At 33.8% G+C, this 14,358-nt stretch overlaps 1 protein-coding gene across 4 annotated transcripts in view; it reads right to left on the bottom strand.

Moving 5' to 3' along the window:
- The window catches only part of LOC126824723 (autism susceptibility gene 2 protein), a 216,524-nt gene that overhangs the window by 100,593 nt on the left and 101,573 nt on the right, over positions 1-14,358 (bottom strand). For all 4 annotated transcript variants that reach the window (XM_050554059.2, XM_050554060.2, XM_050554061.2 and 1 more), the window contains exon 2: positions 11,615-11,764. In XM_050554059.2, coding sequence (XP_050410016.1) covers positions 11,615-11,764 — 150 coding nt within the window. The remainder of the gene's footprint in view (positions 1-11,614; positions 11,765-14,358) is intronic.

Below are 14,358 nucleotides of genomic sequence, written 5' to 3'. Positions count from 1 at the left end.
TCATGTGGCACGGCTACAGACCACAATTATCAACCGAGTTCAATGAAACTTACAGATTATAATAACATTAATAATATCTCAAACTAGCCAAAATTTCGGCCCCTTCCGGTTAGCGGTTTCTGAGATATCAGGTTACCACACATTTCATGTGGCACGGCTACAGACCACAATTATCAACCGATTTCAATAAAACTTAAAGATTATAATAACATTAATAATATCTCAAACTAGCCAAAATTTCGGCCACTTCCGGTTAGCGGTTTTCGACATATCAGCATAACCCCCCTTAACAAGCTTGTGCCGGCAGTTCCAGAAAGTATGCCAAACTACCCATCTCCATCTGACTTTGGGTTCATTACTAAGGAGTCGACTGGGAATCTGCCTTCTTGGGGAGGGAGAGGGGTAAATGAATGGAATCAATTGATTCATTTGTCCAACACTTGTACTATTGATAATTTTCTTGCCATATTTTTGTGTAACAGGGCATGTTTTTTTAAAGTTATGACTGACTTCTCATCTTTCGAACTTGAAGAGACGAACCAGGCTTAAAAGCGTTGAGTTGCTCTCTAAAGGTTTGGATTTTGAGGGTAAGTATCATTTCTTTGGAAAACATGACTCTAGCCAAATATCAGTTGATTTGTATGGAAGTGAATATGAAATATTTATTTCGAAGTTCACTTTCATGTTTCAAACTACAGAAATATTTTCTTGCTCTCAACCCGATTGTAATTCTGTTCAACAATTTGTTGACGGAAAGACTGCAGTGGCAATAAAACCATTCCCCTCCCCCAATGACTCGGCTTTTCTCAAAAGTTTAGAAACATGGCATCAGTTGGGCAGTGAAACGGATAAGCCGTGTCCGAATTGCACGACAAAATTAAGTATCAGGCGTATTTGGAAACAACAACCACCACCATTTTTAATATATCAACCACATGCATGTAACATGAACAACTTACACTATGAAGATATTCCGATTAGCATAAACGTTCTTACAACACCTTACATACTAATCGGAATAACTTTTCATAATAATGCACATTTTACATGTATAATACGCATTCAAAACAAATGGCTGAGGTATAACGGACTCCAAAATATTAAGATTACCCCTATAAAAGACAATGAAAAGTTAGGCAGCATTGGTTCTATAGTTTATTTGCGCGAGGATTAGAATAGGATCTGCGCATAATGTATCTGCTTAAACTTTGTTTTGGTTTGTAGACTATTATTGATGGCACAAATAAGAGCTAATTAGAACACAATGGTACAAAAGATTACTAAATACTGTGTTATTTATTTCAGAGACATCTGTGTGTGATCACCAAAGACAACAATAACTATTAGTCATGTCAAAACTCCATTATCAACTTTTAATAGACCATTAACAAAGATTCTATCACTGATCAACATCAAATCCAAACTTCAGAACCACTTGCGATCTTCATAGGTTCTGCCATTACGCCACGATCGCTTAAAACAAATTTTACTGCTAATTTTCAATACACACATCTTGAGGTTCGATTACTGTAACAGTGTTTTGAATAGAGTTCCCAAAAACCCGTCTGCAAAACTCAAAATAATTTCAAAACACCGCCGCCAGAATAATAATAAGAACACAAAAATACTCTCACATGACTCCAATCCTAAAATCCTTACATGAGTTACCCATAGGAGCCCGGATAACTTTCAAGATTTTAACATTGGTGTATACTGTATGCGTCAACATGACCTTTCTCCACCTTACCCCACGGATCTCATTCAATCATATCAAACAGATCGACCACTTCGCTCACAAAATACACACTCATTAGTTGTGCCACAAGCTAAACTGAAATCCTATATGGGGATAAAGATTTTAATGTTTGGTAACCTGATATCTCCGAAACCACTAACCGGAAGTGGCCGAAATTTTGGCTACTTTGAGATATTAATACTCTTATTATGATCTGTAAGTTTCATTGAAATCGGTTGATAATTGTGGTCTGTAGCCGTGCCACATGAAATGTGTGGTAACCTGATATCTCGTAAACCGCTAACCGGAAGTGGCCGAAATTTTGGCTAGTTTGAGCTCTTAATACTCTTATTATAATTTGTAAGTTTCATTGAAATCGGTTGATAATTGTGGTCTATAGCCGTGCCACATGAAATGTGTGGTAACCTGATATCTCGGAAACCGTTAACCGGAAGTGGCCGAAATTTTGGTTAGTTTGAGATATTTATACTCTTATTATAATCTCTAAGTTTCATTGAAATCGGTTGATAATTGTGGTCTGTAGCCGTGCCACATGAAATGTGTGGTAACCTGATATCTCGTAAACCGCTAACCGGAAGTGGCCGAAATTTTGGCTAGTTTGAGATATTTATACTCTTATTATAATCTCTAAGTTTCATTGAAATCGGTTGATAATTGTGGTCTGTAGCCGTGCCACATGAAATGTGTGGTAACCTGATATCTCGGAAACCGTTAACCGGAAGTGGCCGAAATTTTGGCTAGTTTGAGATATTAATACTCTTATTATAATCTGTAAGTTTCGTTAAAATCGGTTGATAATTGTGGTCTGTAGCCGTGCCACATGAAATGTGTGGTAACCTGATATCTCGGAAACCGTTAACGGGAAGTGGCCGAAATTTTGGCTAGTTTGAGATATTAATACTCTTATCATAATCTCTAAGTTTCATTGAAATCGGTCGATAATTGTGGTCTGTAGCCGTGCCACATGAAATGTGTGGTAACCTGATATCTCGGAAACTGCTAACCGGAAGTGGCCGAAATTTTGGCTAGTTTGAGATAATAATACTCTCATTATAATCTGTAAGTTTCGTTGAAATCGGTTGATAGTTGTGGTCTGTAGCCGTGCCACATGAAATGTGTGGTAACCTGATATCTCGGAAACCGCTAACCGGAAGTGGCCGAAATTTTGGCTAGTTTGAGATATTATTAATGTTATTATAATCTGTAAGTTTCGTTAAAATCGGTTGATAATTGTGGTCTGTAGCCGTGCCACATGAATGTGTGGTAACCTGATATCTCGGAAACCGCTAACCGGAAGTGGCCGAAATTTTGGCTAGTTTGAGATAATAATACTCTTATTATAATCTGTAAGTTTCATTGAAATCGGTTGATAATTGTGGTCTGTAGCCGTGCCACATGAAATTTTGGCTAGTTTGAGATAATAATACTCTTATTATAATTTGTAAGTTTCATTGAAATCGGTTGATAATGGTGGTCTGTAGCCGTGCCACATGAAATGTGTGGTAACCTGATATCTCGGAAACCGTTAACGGGAAGTGGCCGAAATTTTGACTAGTTTGAGATATTAATACTCTTATTATAATCTCTAAGTTTCATTGAAATCGGTCGATAATTGTGGTCTGTAGCCGTGCCACATGAAATGTGTGGTAACCTGATATCTCGGAAACCGTTAACCGGAAGTGGCCGAAATTTTGGCTAGTTTGAGCTCTTAATACTCTTATTATAATCTGTAAGTTTCATTGAAATCGGTTGATAATTGTGGTCTGTAGCCGTGCCACATGAAATGTGTGGTAACCTGATATCTCGTAAACCGCTAACCGGAAGTGGCCGAAATTTTGGCTAGTTTGAGCTCTTAATACTCTTATTATAATCTGTAAGTTTCATTGAAATCGGTTGATAATTGTGGTCTGTAGCCGTGCCACATGAAATGTGTGGTAACCTGATATCTCGGAAACCGCTAACCGGAAGTGGCCGAAATTTTGGCTAGTTTGAGATATTATTAATGATATTATAATCTGTAAGTTTCATTAAAATCGGTTGATAATTGTGGTCTGTAGCCGTGCCACATGAAATGTGTGGTAACCTGATATCTCAGAAACCGCTAACCGGAAGTGGCCGAAATTTTGGCTAGTTTGAGCTCTTAAAACTCTTATTATAATCTGTAAGTTTCATTGAAATCGGTTGATTATTGTGGTCTGTAGCCGTGCCACATGAAATGTGTGGTAACCTGATATCTCGTAAACCGCTCACCGGAAGTGGCCGAAATTTTGGCTAGTTTGAGATATTAATACTCTTATTATAATCTGTAAGTTTCATTGAAATCGGTTAATAATTGTGGTCTGTAGCCGTGCCACATGAAATGTGTGGTAACCTGATATCTCGGAAACCGCTAACCGGAAGTGTCCGAAATTTTGGCTAGTTTGAGCTCTTAATACTCTTATTATAATCTGTAAGTTTCGTTAAAATCGGTTGATAATTGTGGTCTGTAGCCGTGCCACATGAAATGTGTGGTAACCTGATATCTCGGAAACCGCTAACCGGAAATGGCCGAAATTTTGGCTAGTTTGAGATATTAATACTCTTATTATAATCTCTAAGTTTCATTGAAATCGGTTGATAATTGTGGTCTGTAGCCGTGCCACATGAAATGTGTGGTAACCTGATATCTCGTAAACCGCTAACCGGAAGTGGCCGAAATTTTGGCTAGTTTGAGCTCTTAATACTCTTATTATAATCTGTAAGTTTCATTGAAATCGGTTGATAATTGTGGTCTGTAGCCGTGCCACATGAAATGTGTGGTAACCTGATATCTCGTAAACCGCTAACCGGAAGTGGCCGAAATTTTGGCTAGTTTGAGATATTAATACTCTTATTATAATCTGTAAGTTTCATTGAAATCGGTTGATAATTGTGGTCTGTAGCCGTGCCACATGAAATGTGTGGTAACCTTATTTCTCGTAAACCGCTAACCGGAAGTGGCCGAAATTTTGGCTAGTTTGAGATATTATTAATGTTATTATAATCTGTAAGTTTCATTAAAATCGGTTGATAATTGTGGTCTGTAGCCGTGCCACATGAAATGTGTGGTAACCTGATATCTCGGAAACCGCTAACCGGAAGTGGCCGAAATTTTGGCTAGTTTGAGATATTAATGTTATCATAATCTGTAAGTTTCATTAAAATCGGTTGATAATTGTGGTCTGTAGCCGTGCCACATGAAATGTGTGGTAACCTGATATCTCGGAAACCGTTAACCGGAAGTGGCCGAAATTTTGGCTAGTTTGAGATATTAATACTCTTATTATAATCTGTAAGTTTCATTGAAATCAGTTAATAATTGTGGTCTGTAGCCGTGCCACATGAAATGTGTGGTAACCTGATATCTCGGAAACCGCTAACCGGAAGTGGCCGAAATTTTGGCTAGTTTGAGCTCTTAATACTCTTATTATAATCTGTAAGTTTCATTGAAATCGGTTGATAATTGTGGTCTGTAGCCGTGCAACATGAAATGTGTGGTAACCTGATATCTCGTAAACCGCTAACCGGAAGTGGCCGAAATTTGAGCTAGTTTGAGCTCTTAATACTCTTATTATAATCTGTAAGTTTCATTGAAATCGGTTGATAATTATGGTCTGTAGCCGTGCCACATGAAATGTGTGGTAACCTAATATCTCGGAAACCGTTAACCGGAAGTGGCCGAAAGCTACTTTGAGATATTAATACTCTTATTATAATCTGTAAGTTTCATTGAAATCGGTTGATAATTGTGGTCTGTAGCCGTGCCACATGAAATGTGTGGTAACCTGATATCTCGTAAACCGCTAACCGGAAGTGGCCGAAATTTGAGCTAGTTTGAGCTCTTAATACTCTTATTATAATCTGTAAGTTTCATTGAAATCGGTTGATAATTATGGTCTGTAGCCGTGCCACATGAAATGTGTGGTAACCTAATATCTCGGAAACCGTTAACCGGAAGTGGCCGAAAGCTAGTTTGAGATATTAATACTCTTATTATAATCTGTAAGTTTCATTGAAATCGGTTGATAATTGTGGTCTGTAGCCGTGCCACATGAAATGAGACTTGTCACATGTGGCAAATAGTCTCCGGATTGTCTTACCACATGTGGCAAATAGCCCCAGCCTTTTCAATTATCAGTTAAATTTAGAAACAAACCTGAAATTATAATTCATCACTGGCGCCACACAGTGAATAAATAGAAATTTGTTTTATAAGTTTTATTTGTTTGTTCTACATGTAATGTAATCATATCCTAACCATGCAATAAGCTATTTTTCTCATACATCATATTTATTCAGTGACATATCATTAATAATAACATACATGTAAGGTGAGATAACAGAGATATTACACAGTAGACAATGACAGGTGTAATTATAACACCTGTCTAATATATAGAGCCTAATAATCAACAAATCAATAACAGTTAGTTAGTAATTGTGCCTATTTCTGTGTATTTATGCGTAATTCATAGCATTACTACTTTAACCCTTTCCTATTAACACCACTAACCAATCTGGCATTCACTAATTCTACTAATACCTCAGAGAGTACCTAGATAATATGAAGCGATTATTCTCTATTTGTGTGACAGGTATTAGTCAAATCATAACAAAGCTTTAAACAATCAATCACCTAGTCTTTATACCAAATAATTAGACAATTTACAATTTTCTCCTGGATAATTGTCAGCCATTAGTGGATATTTGCCCCCATATTCTATCCAATTTAATCCTACAGTAAATAGATGAAATCATTTTGATTCGTTGTAATCAGATTTAAGCTTGGAGAACTATTCATGTGGATTGTATATATAATAGAAGAATAAAATATGAAACTCTATAATTCATTTATCACACAACTACAATCACTATGATTATAGTCGATCTAAAACATACATCAAATCTTCTATAATCTTATTACAAATACTGGTTTCAATATGTTATTCTTGTATTAGACTTATCTTTATTCTCATGTTTATTAGATTAAAATAAGCGCCCTAGAGGCTGATATATTACTGCTTCAACTTTAATACAAAGTTGGCATATAATACCATCTTAGGCCATGTTCACATTCATATTACCGGAGGCAAATAGGTTTGGATCAACATCCGCCTTTACAGCAATAGGATTAAAATTCAAGTGAGAATTTTACAAAATGGACTAGCACATTTGGTAGAACTGTAAAATATGTGATCACCTATGATCCTAATGAAGGTAACAAATACTGTTTGAGCTATAATATATTTAAGGAGAAGCATAACTAGTTTAATAAATCACATTATTTGAGCTGCTACTCGAACCTTCAGATCAAGATCTTGCTAGAAGTATCTGCATTCATATATTGAATCAGATCTGTAACCAATCCTCCTGCCTTGAACATAATGTGAGCCCAACCCTATGCAAACACATCTCTTAAAACAACATCTTGAAAAGCTCTTTCCAATTTTGTGCTAAATAAATGACAGACCTCTTGAAACAAGTCTATTACCATCTGATCTTAGCTACACAATCATTAGACCTCTTTTGAAGAAACCAAACTTAGACCAGAGTATAAAAAACTACCATCTAGTCAGCATATAAACAATTTCATAGCACAGCAGTATTAAAATAACTGGTGACATCTCTAGAGTCTTGGACAAACAGCAATGCATTATGTTAGTCTTTACTGACCTATCCACTGCTTCAGACATCCTGGACATTCTGAATCTCTTAACAAAACTGAAGAATGAAATTGGGTTTTGTGGAAACATCAGATTATCTTTAAAATCTTGTTCCTTACGTACAAAAGACCAAAATGAAAAACGGTCGAAGTACATGACGGAAATGCTGGACCACCATGATGAATTCATCCAAGGACTATGCTTTTTATCAAGAGATTTCTATTCACACCACTAATAAAGCAAAAAATCTTTTGTGCTTGCAGTACTACATTTCTGCAACCAGACAACCAAATTGTTTTGAAACATTGAAAATCCCATCATTCCCAAAATTGTGTTATGTGACCAATGAAAAAATACTTGAAAGTACACTAAGAACTAAGTGTTTCATAATCTGCTATATAAATCCTGATATTAATACTATTTTTATGCACCATGATGCAGCTTCTAATCCCAATGTGAATGTAGCCTTAAAGCTTTTATTCCTGATAGAAATAGAATCAGTAACCAGACAACACAGTTTCATGATTGCAAAGAGATTCTTCTTATGTACATGTGGTTCTTCTGCACTTACTAATAGGCTGTCTCATTCTTCAAATAAAACTAACAACAGGATACTTTTAAAATGACCTATATTTACAGGGCCATTAAGAAGTTTAAATTAAAAAATTACAGATTTTACAGTCATAGAATAGAATTAGAAGTCAGTCATATTTTGGAAGGTATGTGGTGCTGCAAAATATGAGGGTCCTTATTCACTAACAGTAACATATATCTGTTAAAATTATCCCAAATTACTTTAAAAACTATTTTCTTTAATGTTATGAACTTTCATTTTATTTCCAACCTAATCTAATCCTCAAACTTTTCTTAAATATCTTTATATCTAAAATATCAATGTGATTTATAAGATGGACTGGTTTTTGAAGATTGGTGTAAAAAAAAGATGTAGTATTCCCATCACGTTTCTTTAGTCAGATCACATACATTCCTGTTCAGCCCAATTCTACAACATCCTATCCAATCTGTCTAGGGATTTCTACCATTTGTGGATCATAATTTTCCAGATAAATCACATTTAATGAACAGGTCATGTGGGTCTGTCTGAACATAAATGGTAATACGTCTGCAAATCTTGATTGAAAGGCGAGCAACAAACGTGAAGAAGTTATCAACAAAAAAGATTTCAAAATGGGTGTCGATAACAAATCGGATTAAATCCAATCCTGAATGATACTTCAATAACAAGTGATGACATCATCTCTAAAATTGCATTTTAAAAATCTTGATGTGATCTCGTCTGGTTGTTGTTTTTACGAGTCTTTTAGTTTTTCACATGATCTGATATATCGTTGAATTGTAGACATATTACACACAGATATATTAGATATCCGTGAATATTTGTAATAAATTAGGATATTATTTCCTGTCCATAGATTGTACTAATGATAGCAATTCATGTGTTAACTACAAAATATCCTTTCAAAGGAAATAATACTGGAAAAAATTACCCAATAACAATTTGAAACCCGATCATAAAAAATCATCAATGAGACATTATTTCAGTTCAATTCTTCATTGCCTCTATAATTGAAATAAATGAAACCAAACTGCTATCAAAATCCCATTAATTTTCACTAGTTGTGATAGCTAGTGTTTAATTACACACTCATCCAATAAATATCAAATCGAATTCATTAAATTTCAATAAAAGTGAAACCCCTACAGATTTGGAGCGAATTACTGGCAAATGATGTGTAGTTGTTGAATTCCTCAGGCGTTAATCTAAAATTGAAAATCAATATCGTTCTGATTATTAATTAGATTTCTAGCAACAATCCGTCAATACTGTCATTGTTCTGATGTTACTCTACATCAAAGGTCTGTTCCCTTTCTATTTACAATTATCATAATTACACCAAAAAAAAACCAAACACCTTTCTTTTTAAAAGATCTTTCAATCAAAGTATTTTTTTTCAACAAGCATGATTCTTTGAAGTATTTTTTAAATTATATTCATAGAAAATATTCATGCAAATGCCCAGATAAGAGTTGATGGCAAATTGTAGCCATCAATAATTTCTAAGGTATACAGTAGCCAATCCTGCTCGACAAAGCAGTCTGTCAAAGCCAAGATTTTGTTATGGAGGAGTTCTACCTGGCCAACCCTGGGCCTATTGTCAATGCCCTGGCCACGCTACCATACATAAAGAATGCATCCATATTTAAAGAATACATAACTTTAGATTTTCGTGTCATGCCCAAAATCAACAACTAACATCAGTTTCTGTCAAGGTTAAATATATTCAACATATTAGAGATTATAATCTACTTAAATATTAAGGAAATTCCAAAGTGGTATGGTTGGAATCCTACAATAATAGAATGTAACTGACCCCTACTGGTTTATCATTTGTAACCCATGATCCCTTAATAAAGATATGACCCCTTGTGTGTCTGTAGGTAATTCAACCTGTCATTCTGTCAATCATAATTAAAGCAAACCGACACCCCTTTCCTTGTCTAGAAGAAATCAGATATATCTAATATGGCCACAGGCTGTTGATCAGATTTCATTGATGAAATTATGGATTGAAGCTGAAACCTGTCAAAATATACAATCTACATTATTTGAGTCAAATATCTTAAACACACTTAACATCTTGGGCTAGAAAACTATGTTCTCTATAAAGAGTAAGCATATTCCACCTATTGAACAACATCCTAAATTGGTATATCATGGATTCTAGACTTATTTGGGAGTACTAAAGAGAGTAGAGGTTATCATTAGGATCTAAATATCTTGTTTCATAAAAATGAAATGAAATGGGGGATTTATGTCCTACTTTTGTGCAGCTACTGGGCTCATGAAGATAGACTCTTCATTTTTCATATCCCATTCATGTGGGTCTCTAAATGGCATGTTATATGTTTCAAGAACTTCAAGAAAAAGTTTCATTAAAGAGTTCTGATCTTCTATTTTTAGGGCTTGTAAAAGACAACCTTATCAAAATCAAATGAAAATTTAGACTACTTGAGGTGCAATAATTGTGTGTACACACATTCTATGACGACTGACTGTCACCAGGTGATCAAAATATGCCATACTTGAAATCAAGGGCAGGTAATTCCAGTGTTTATTGAGAATTGATTATTTGTGTTAAAGATGTAGTTAAGATTGCACCCAGCTAGGAGACCGACTGATAAAATCATTCAGTGACACAATGTCATCAAGATATTGTTTTCTATCTCTATCTATCTATTATCTATTGTCTTGGGGGGAAGTTTTATGGGTAATCCTAACTGGATTAGTAATCTCATATCGCCTGCTGGTTAAATTACACCTTATCCATAACAACTATCTCTAGTGGATTCTCGATGGATTTAGTGAGATTAAAGGCTCAACTAGCTAGTATATTATTTCAGCTGATATATTAGGTGCTACAAGGTATTACTTAAAGGAATTTAAGTTATCATTTATCGTGAAACATGCAATTACTAAAACGACTGTTGACGGTTTACACTGTGAATCTTATCAGTTGTATAATCTTACCCATGATGACATGATAAAAAAATAACACCCAATGTCGAAGGTCATCTCTATATCAATAGCTAGGCAGATTTTGGTTTAATCTCAATAAACTCATTCTTATTTGATTTATTCGTTGAACATGTACTTCTCAAGGATATAATAAACCTTTTGTTTTTTAAATAAGTTTATGTTTGCTATCTACTTTTTCACACAGTTGGAGGTGTGAATAAAAAGTTATGGCATTTTGAAGAAGATTAGCAACCACAGAAATATCTCCTGGTAACACAAGATTTCAGAAACTGGGATCTTTGTTGTGTAAAAGGGTAAAATGTAAATGTGAAGATAGAAAGAAATTTGTGATGAAAAACGGTATTTCTGGTGGTGTGGGTCAAATGTACATCCCCAACCACCACCAAAATAAGAAATAGCAATATAATTATGCGTAACATATTATCCACACTTTCCTTACATCACTTTGAGACTAAAATGCAGCTATTTTCAAATGCAAGTTAGGGTGGAACTGGATCATCAGCAAACTAATATCATTGGTCTTTCCTTTTTTATTAAGGAAATTGAAAATCTAATTTGTGTTTTCTGAACCAAATAACTGCAAACAAATATAAGAGACAGACAAGAGCTTTTACTAACCTTTTTCTTTGATTTCTTTTTGGATAATGTGGCATTTTTCTGTGTGACTGGAGTATTTGATCTACTTTCTGGTTTATTTGTGGTGTCATTTTTTATACAGTTCTTCTTATTGTTAGTGGTGACATTATTTGATACATTTTTCACAACATTCTGAAAATACACAATCAATAAATAAATTATAAATCAGAAAAATTAATATCACTTCAACTTTTATTTTGTGACAGCTTTGTTGTTCAAAGGGAGAGTTCATATTCAATTATTATCAAGCATAGTATTTTGTAATGAATCATTCAAACTCTCTCTTTCTCTATGTGAAACATTCAGCAACGATATCAAATCAGCAGACAGTCACTGAAGCAGCCTTTTTATACTTAAAGCCAGACAGAGTTATCTCCACCTTATACAATAATAAAGATTTTTGTACCATTTATCATCATAAGACAGCAATAAAATCATTATTATATTATAACTGATTAACGATTAAGCTGTTGTGAAGATATAATAATAGTCAATTCTTATAATGTGTAGATACAACTAGCGTACAGATTACTATTTTCAATCAACATAATAACATATACAGCTTCGAAAAATCTAAAGAAATCATTTGTTTTGACTTGTTTCTTTGTTAAAACAGTCGTATTTGTCACATAAATTAGCAGCAATCAATTACAAAAAGAAGAAGAATATAAAATTTAATATCAAATATCATTTTTGTCGGCGACAGATAAATGAGAATTTGGGTGTGTTTTTTATTACAGTCTGATAGGTATTTCCAATAAAGCAATTAACTTTAAATTTACCGCTAATTCCCATTTAACTGGGCGCGTTGGAGCACTTTCAGTAGACAAATTTCAACAAAGAGTTGTGCTTGACAGATTTCAAACCAAAGTGACTTAGATCATGCATCATCAGGTTTGTTCAAATGAAGTTGTTCCACCCGTTTGTGGATCAACTAGAAATATTTTTATACAATAATGTGGGAAGGTCTGTTTTGTAGGGACTGTACAAATGTTTAATATGTTGCTTTCTCAGTAAAGATCAAGGCAGGGTATCCATAAGGGGTAACTTCTCCAAAACCTCTAGTGGTCACATTGAAGGGCCATTTTACTACCGTATGAAATATTTTAAAGTCACTATTCAAATGCCATTCAAACAATCAATTCAATTGAAAGATCAATGTTTCGACCATTTTTGGTGCATTCACTGATTTCTGTAATATATAAATCTTTCATTTCAGTATATTTTCCAGTATCTGTTTATTTTTTAATATTGGTTCTTTCATTGTATTAATATCAGTAAATATGTCATAATAGACAAAAAATAAATCAAATTCCATTAGCTTAATTGATTTCTATTAAAAAAATGTATTAAAAGATAGCCTTGAATAGTTATTGGAATTCAAACATTTAAATATTTATGTGAGCACTATAAACCACTTAAATGAATGACTTTAACATTAGTAAAGAGAAATTATTAATATAATCAATGGGCGATAAGTCTATTAGGTCCCCCCATTTATATACCTGTTAAAACTTGATTACTGGTTCTAAAGTGGCTAAAACCTTTCTTTAATTATATTTACAAGATTTTGACAAGTACTCTCTGGTTACTTTATAAAATGACCAATAAACTTGATCCAGCTGTCAATACTTTTGACAAACATGGCCACATGTAGACAAAATGTTACCCCAAGATATAACATAAACATTCTTTATTCTAACATTCGCCAAGGGTGAGAGCGTATTTTTTGCTTTAAGACAAAATAAACAGAGAACTTGTCACTGTCTAATGATATCTGGAAGTAAAATTAAAACCCATGCTCAAGGAGAAACTCAGAATGTCAACATAAGATGATCATATTATTAATACCTCTTCTTCATACACAAGTCTAACAAAAATACATGACACAATAAAGAGAAAAATCTTCAAGCTTTATTCAATACATAAAGCCAGAAAAACAGGTCGATTCTTGTCATGCTTTTTTTTTTGTGTTTTATTGATTTTTTTTAGCTCAATATTACAGTTTATTCATAAATTCAAGTGTTGGTTGTTTTTATTTTACCTCAATATTACAGTTTATTCATAAGCTGTAATGTTGATCTTTATCTGAGATTTTCTTTTTATATCCATAACACTTAAACTAAATGAAATCATGGGAAACAAACTGGCTTTGTAAACTGATGATAAATGAAATTCCAAATATTGTCAAAATGAATGTTTTCTATTTGTTTTTTACCTTAATGAGACACACTTTAACAGGATGAACATTCCTAAAACAATATCTTATTATTTTTCAACATTTCTAGGGGTGCTGCAATCATCCATTTATATTCAATTTGCTGTCAATTAAGCCTTCAGTCTTATGCATTGTCACAAAATATTCACACATTTTTAATGCTTGAGGGCCAAGGAGACTATTGAAAAGATTTATGACTGCGTGTAAGTCTATTATTTGTAGTGTTAGGAAGTATGTAACATAAACCATTACTAAAACTAACATTACATCAGTGGGGTGTTATAAATAGTTATTATAGACATAACAATACTATAAACTATCACATTATACATATAATTATATCAACATTATCAGGTGTAGTTAATACAAAGCTACTGTTACATACAGTAAATGAAATGTAATGGCGTTTAATGGCATATCAGCATCAATCAAGCTATATTGCACCAACCATATCAAAAATGAAGCATGCACTATTGATTATTAGAAGCTACCATGTAATAAATGCTTC

The sequence above is a fragment of the Patella vulgata genome, chromosome 6 (assembly GCF_932274485.2).
Source record: "Patella vulgata chromosome 6, xgPatVulg1.2, whole genome shotgun sequence".
Classification (NCBI taxonomy): domain Eukaryota; kingdom Metazoa; phylum Mollusca; class Gastropoda; family Patellidae; genus Patella; species Patella vulgata.
Note: the sequence above shows the minus strand (reverse complement) of the source record. Positions and strands in the feature narration are given on the sequence as shown.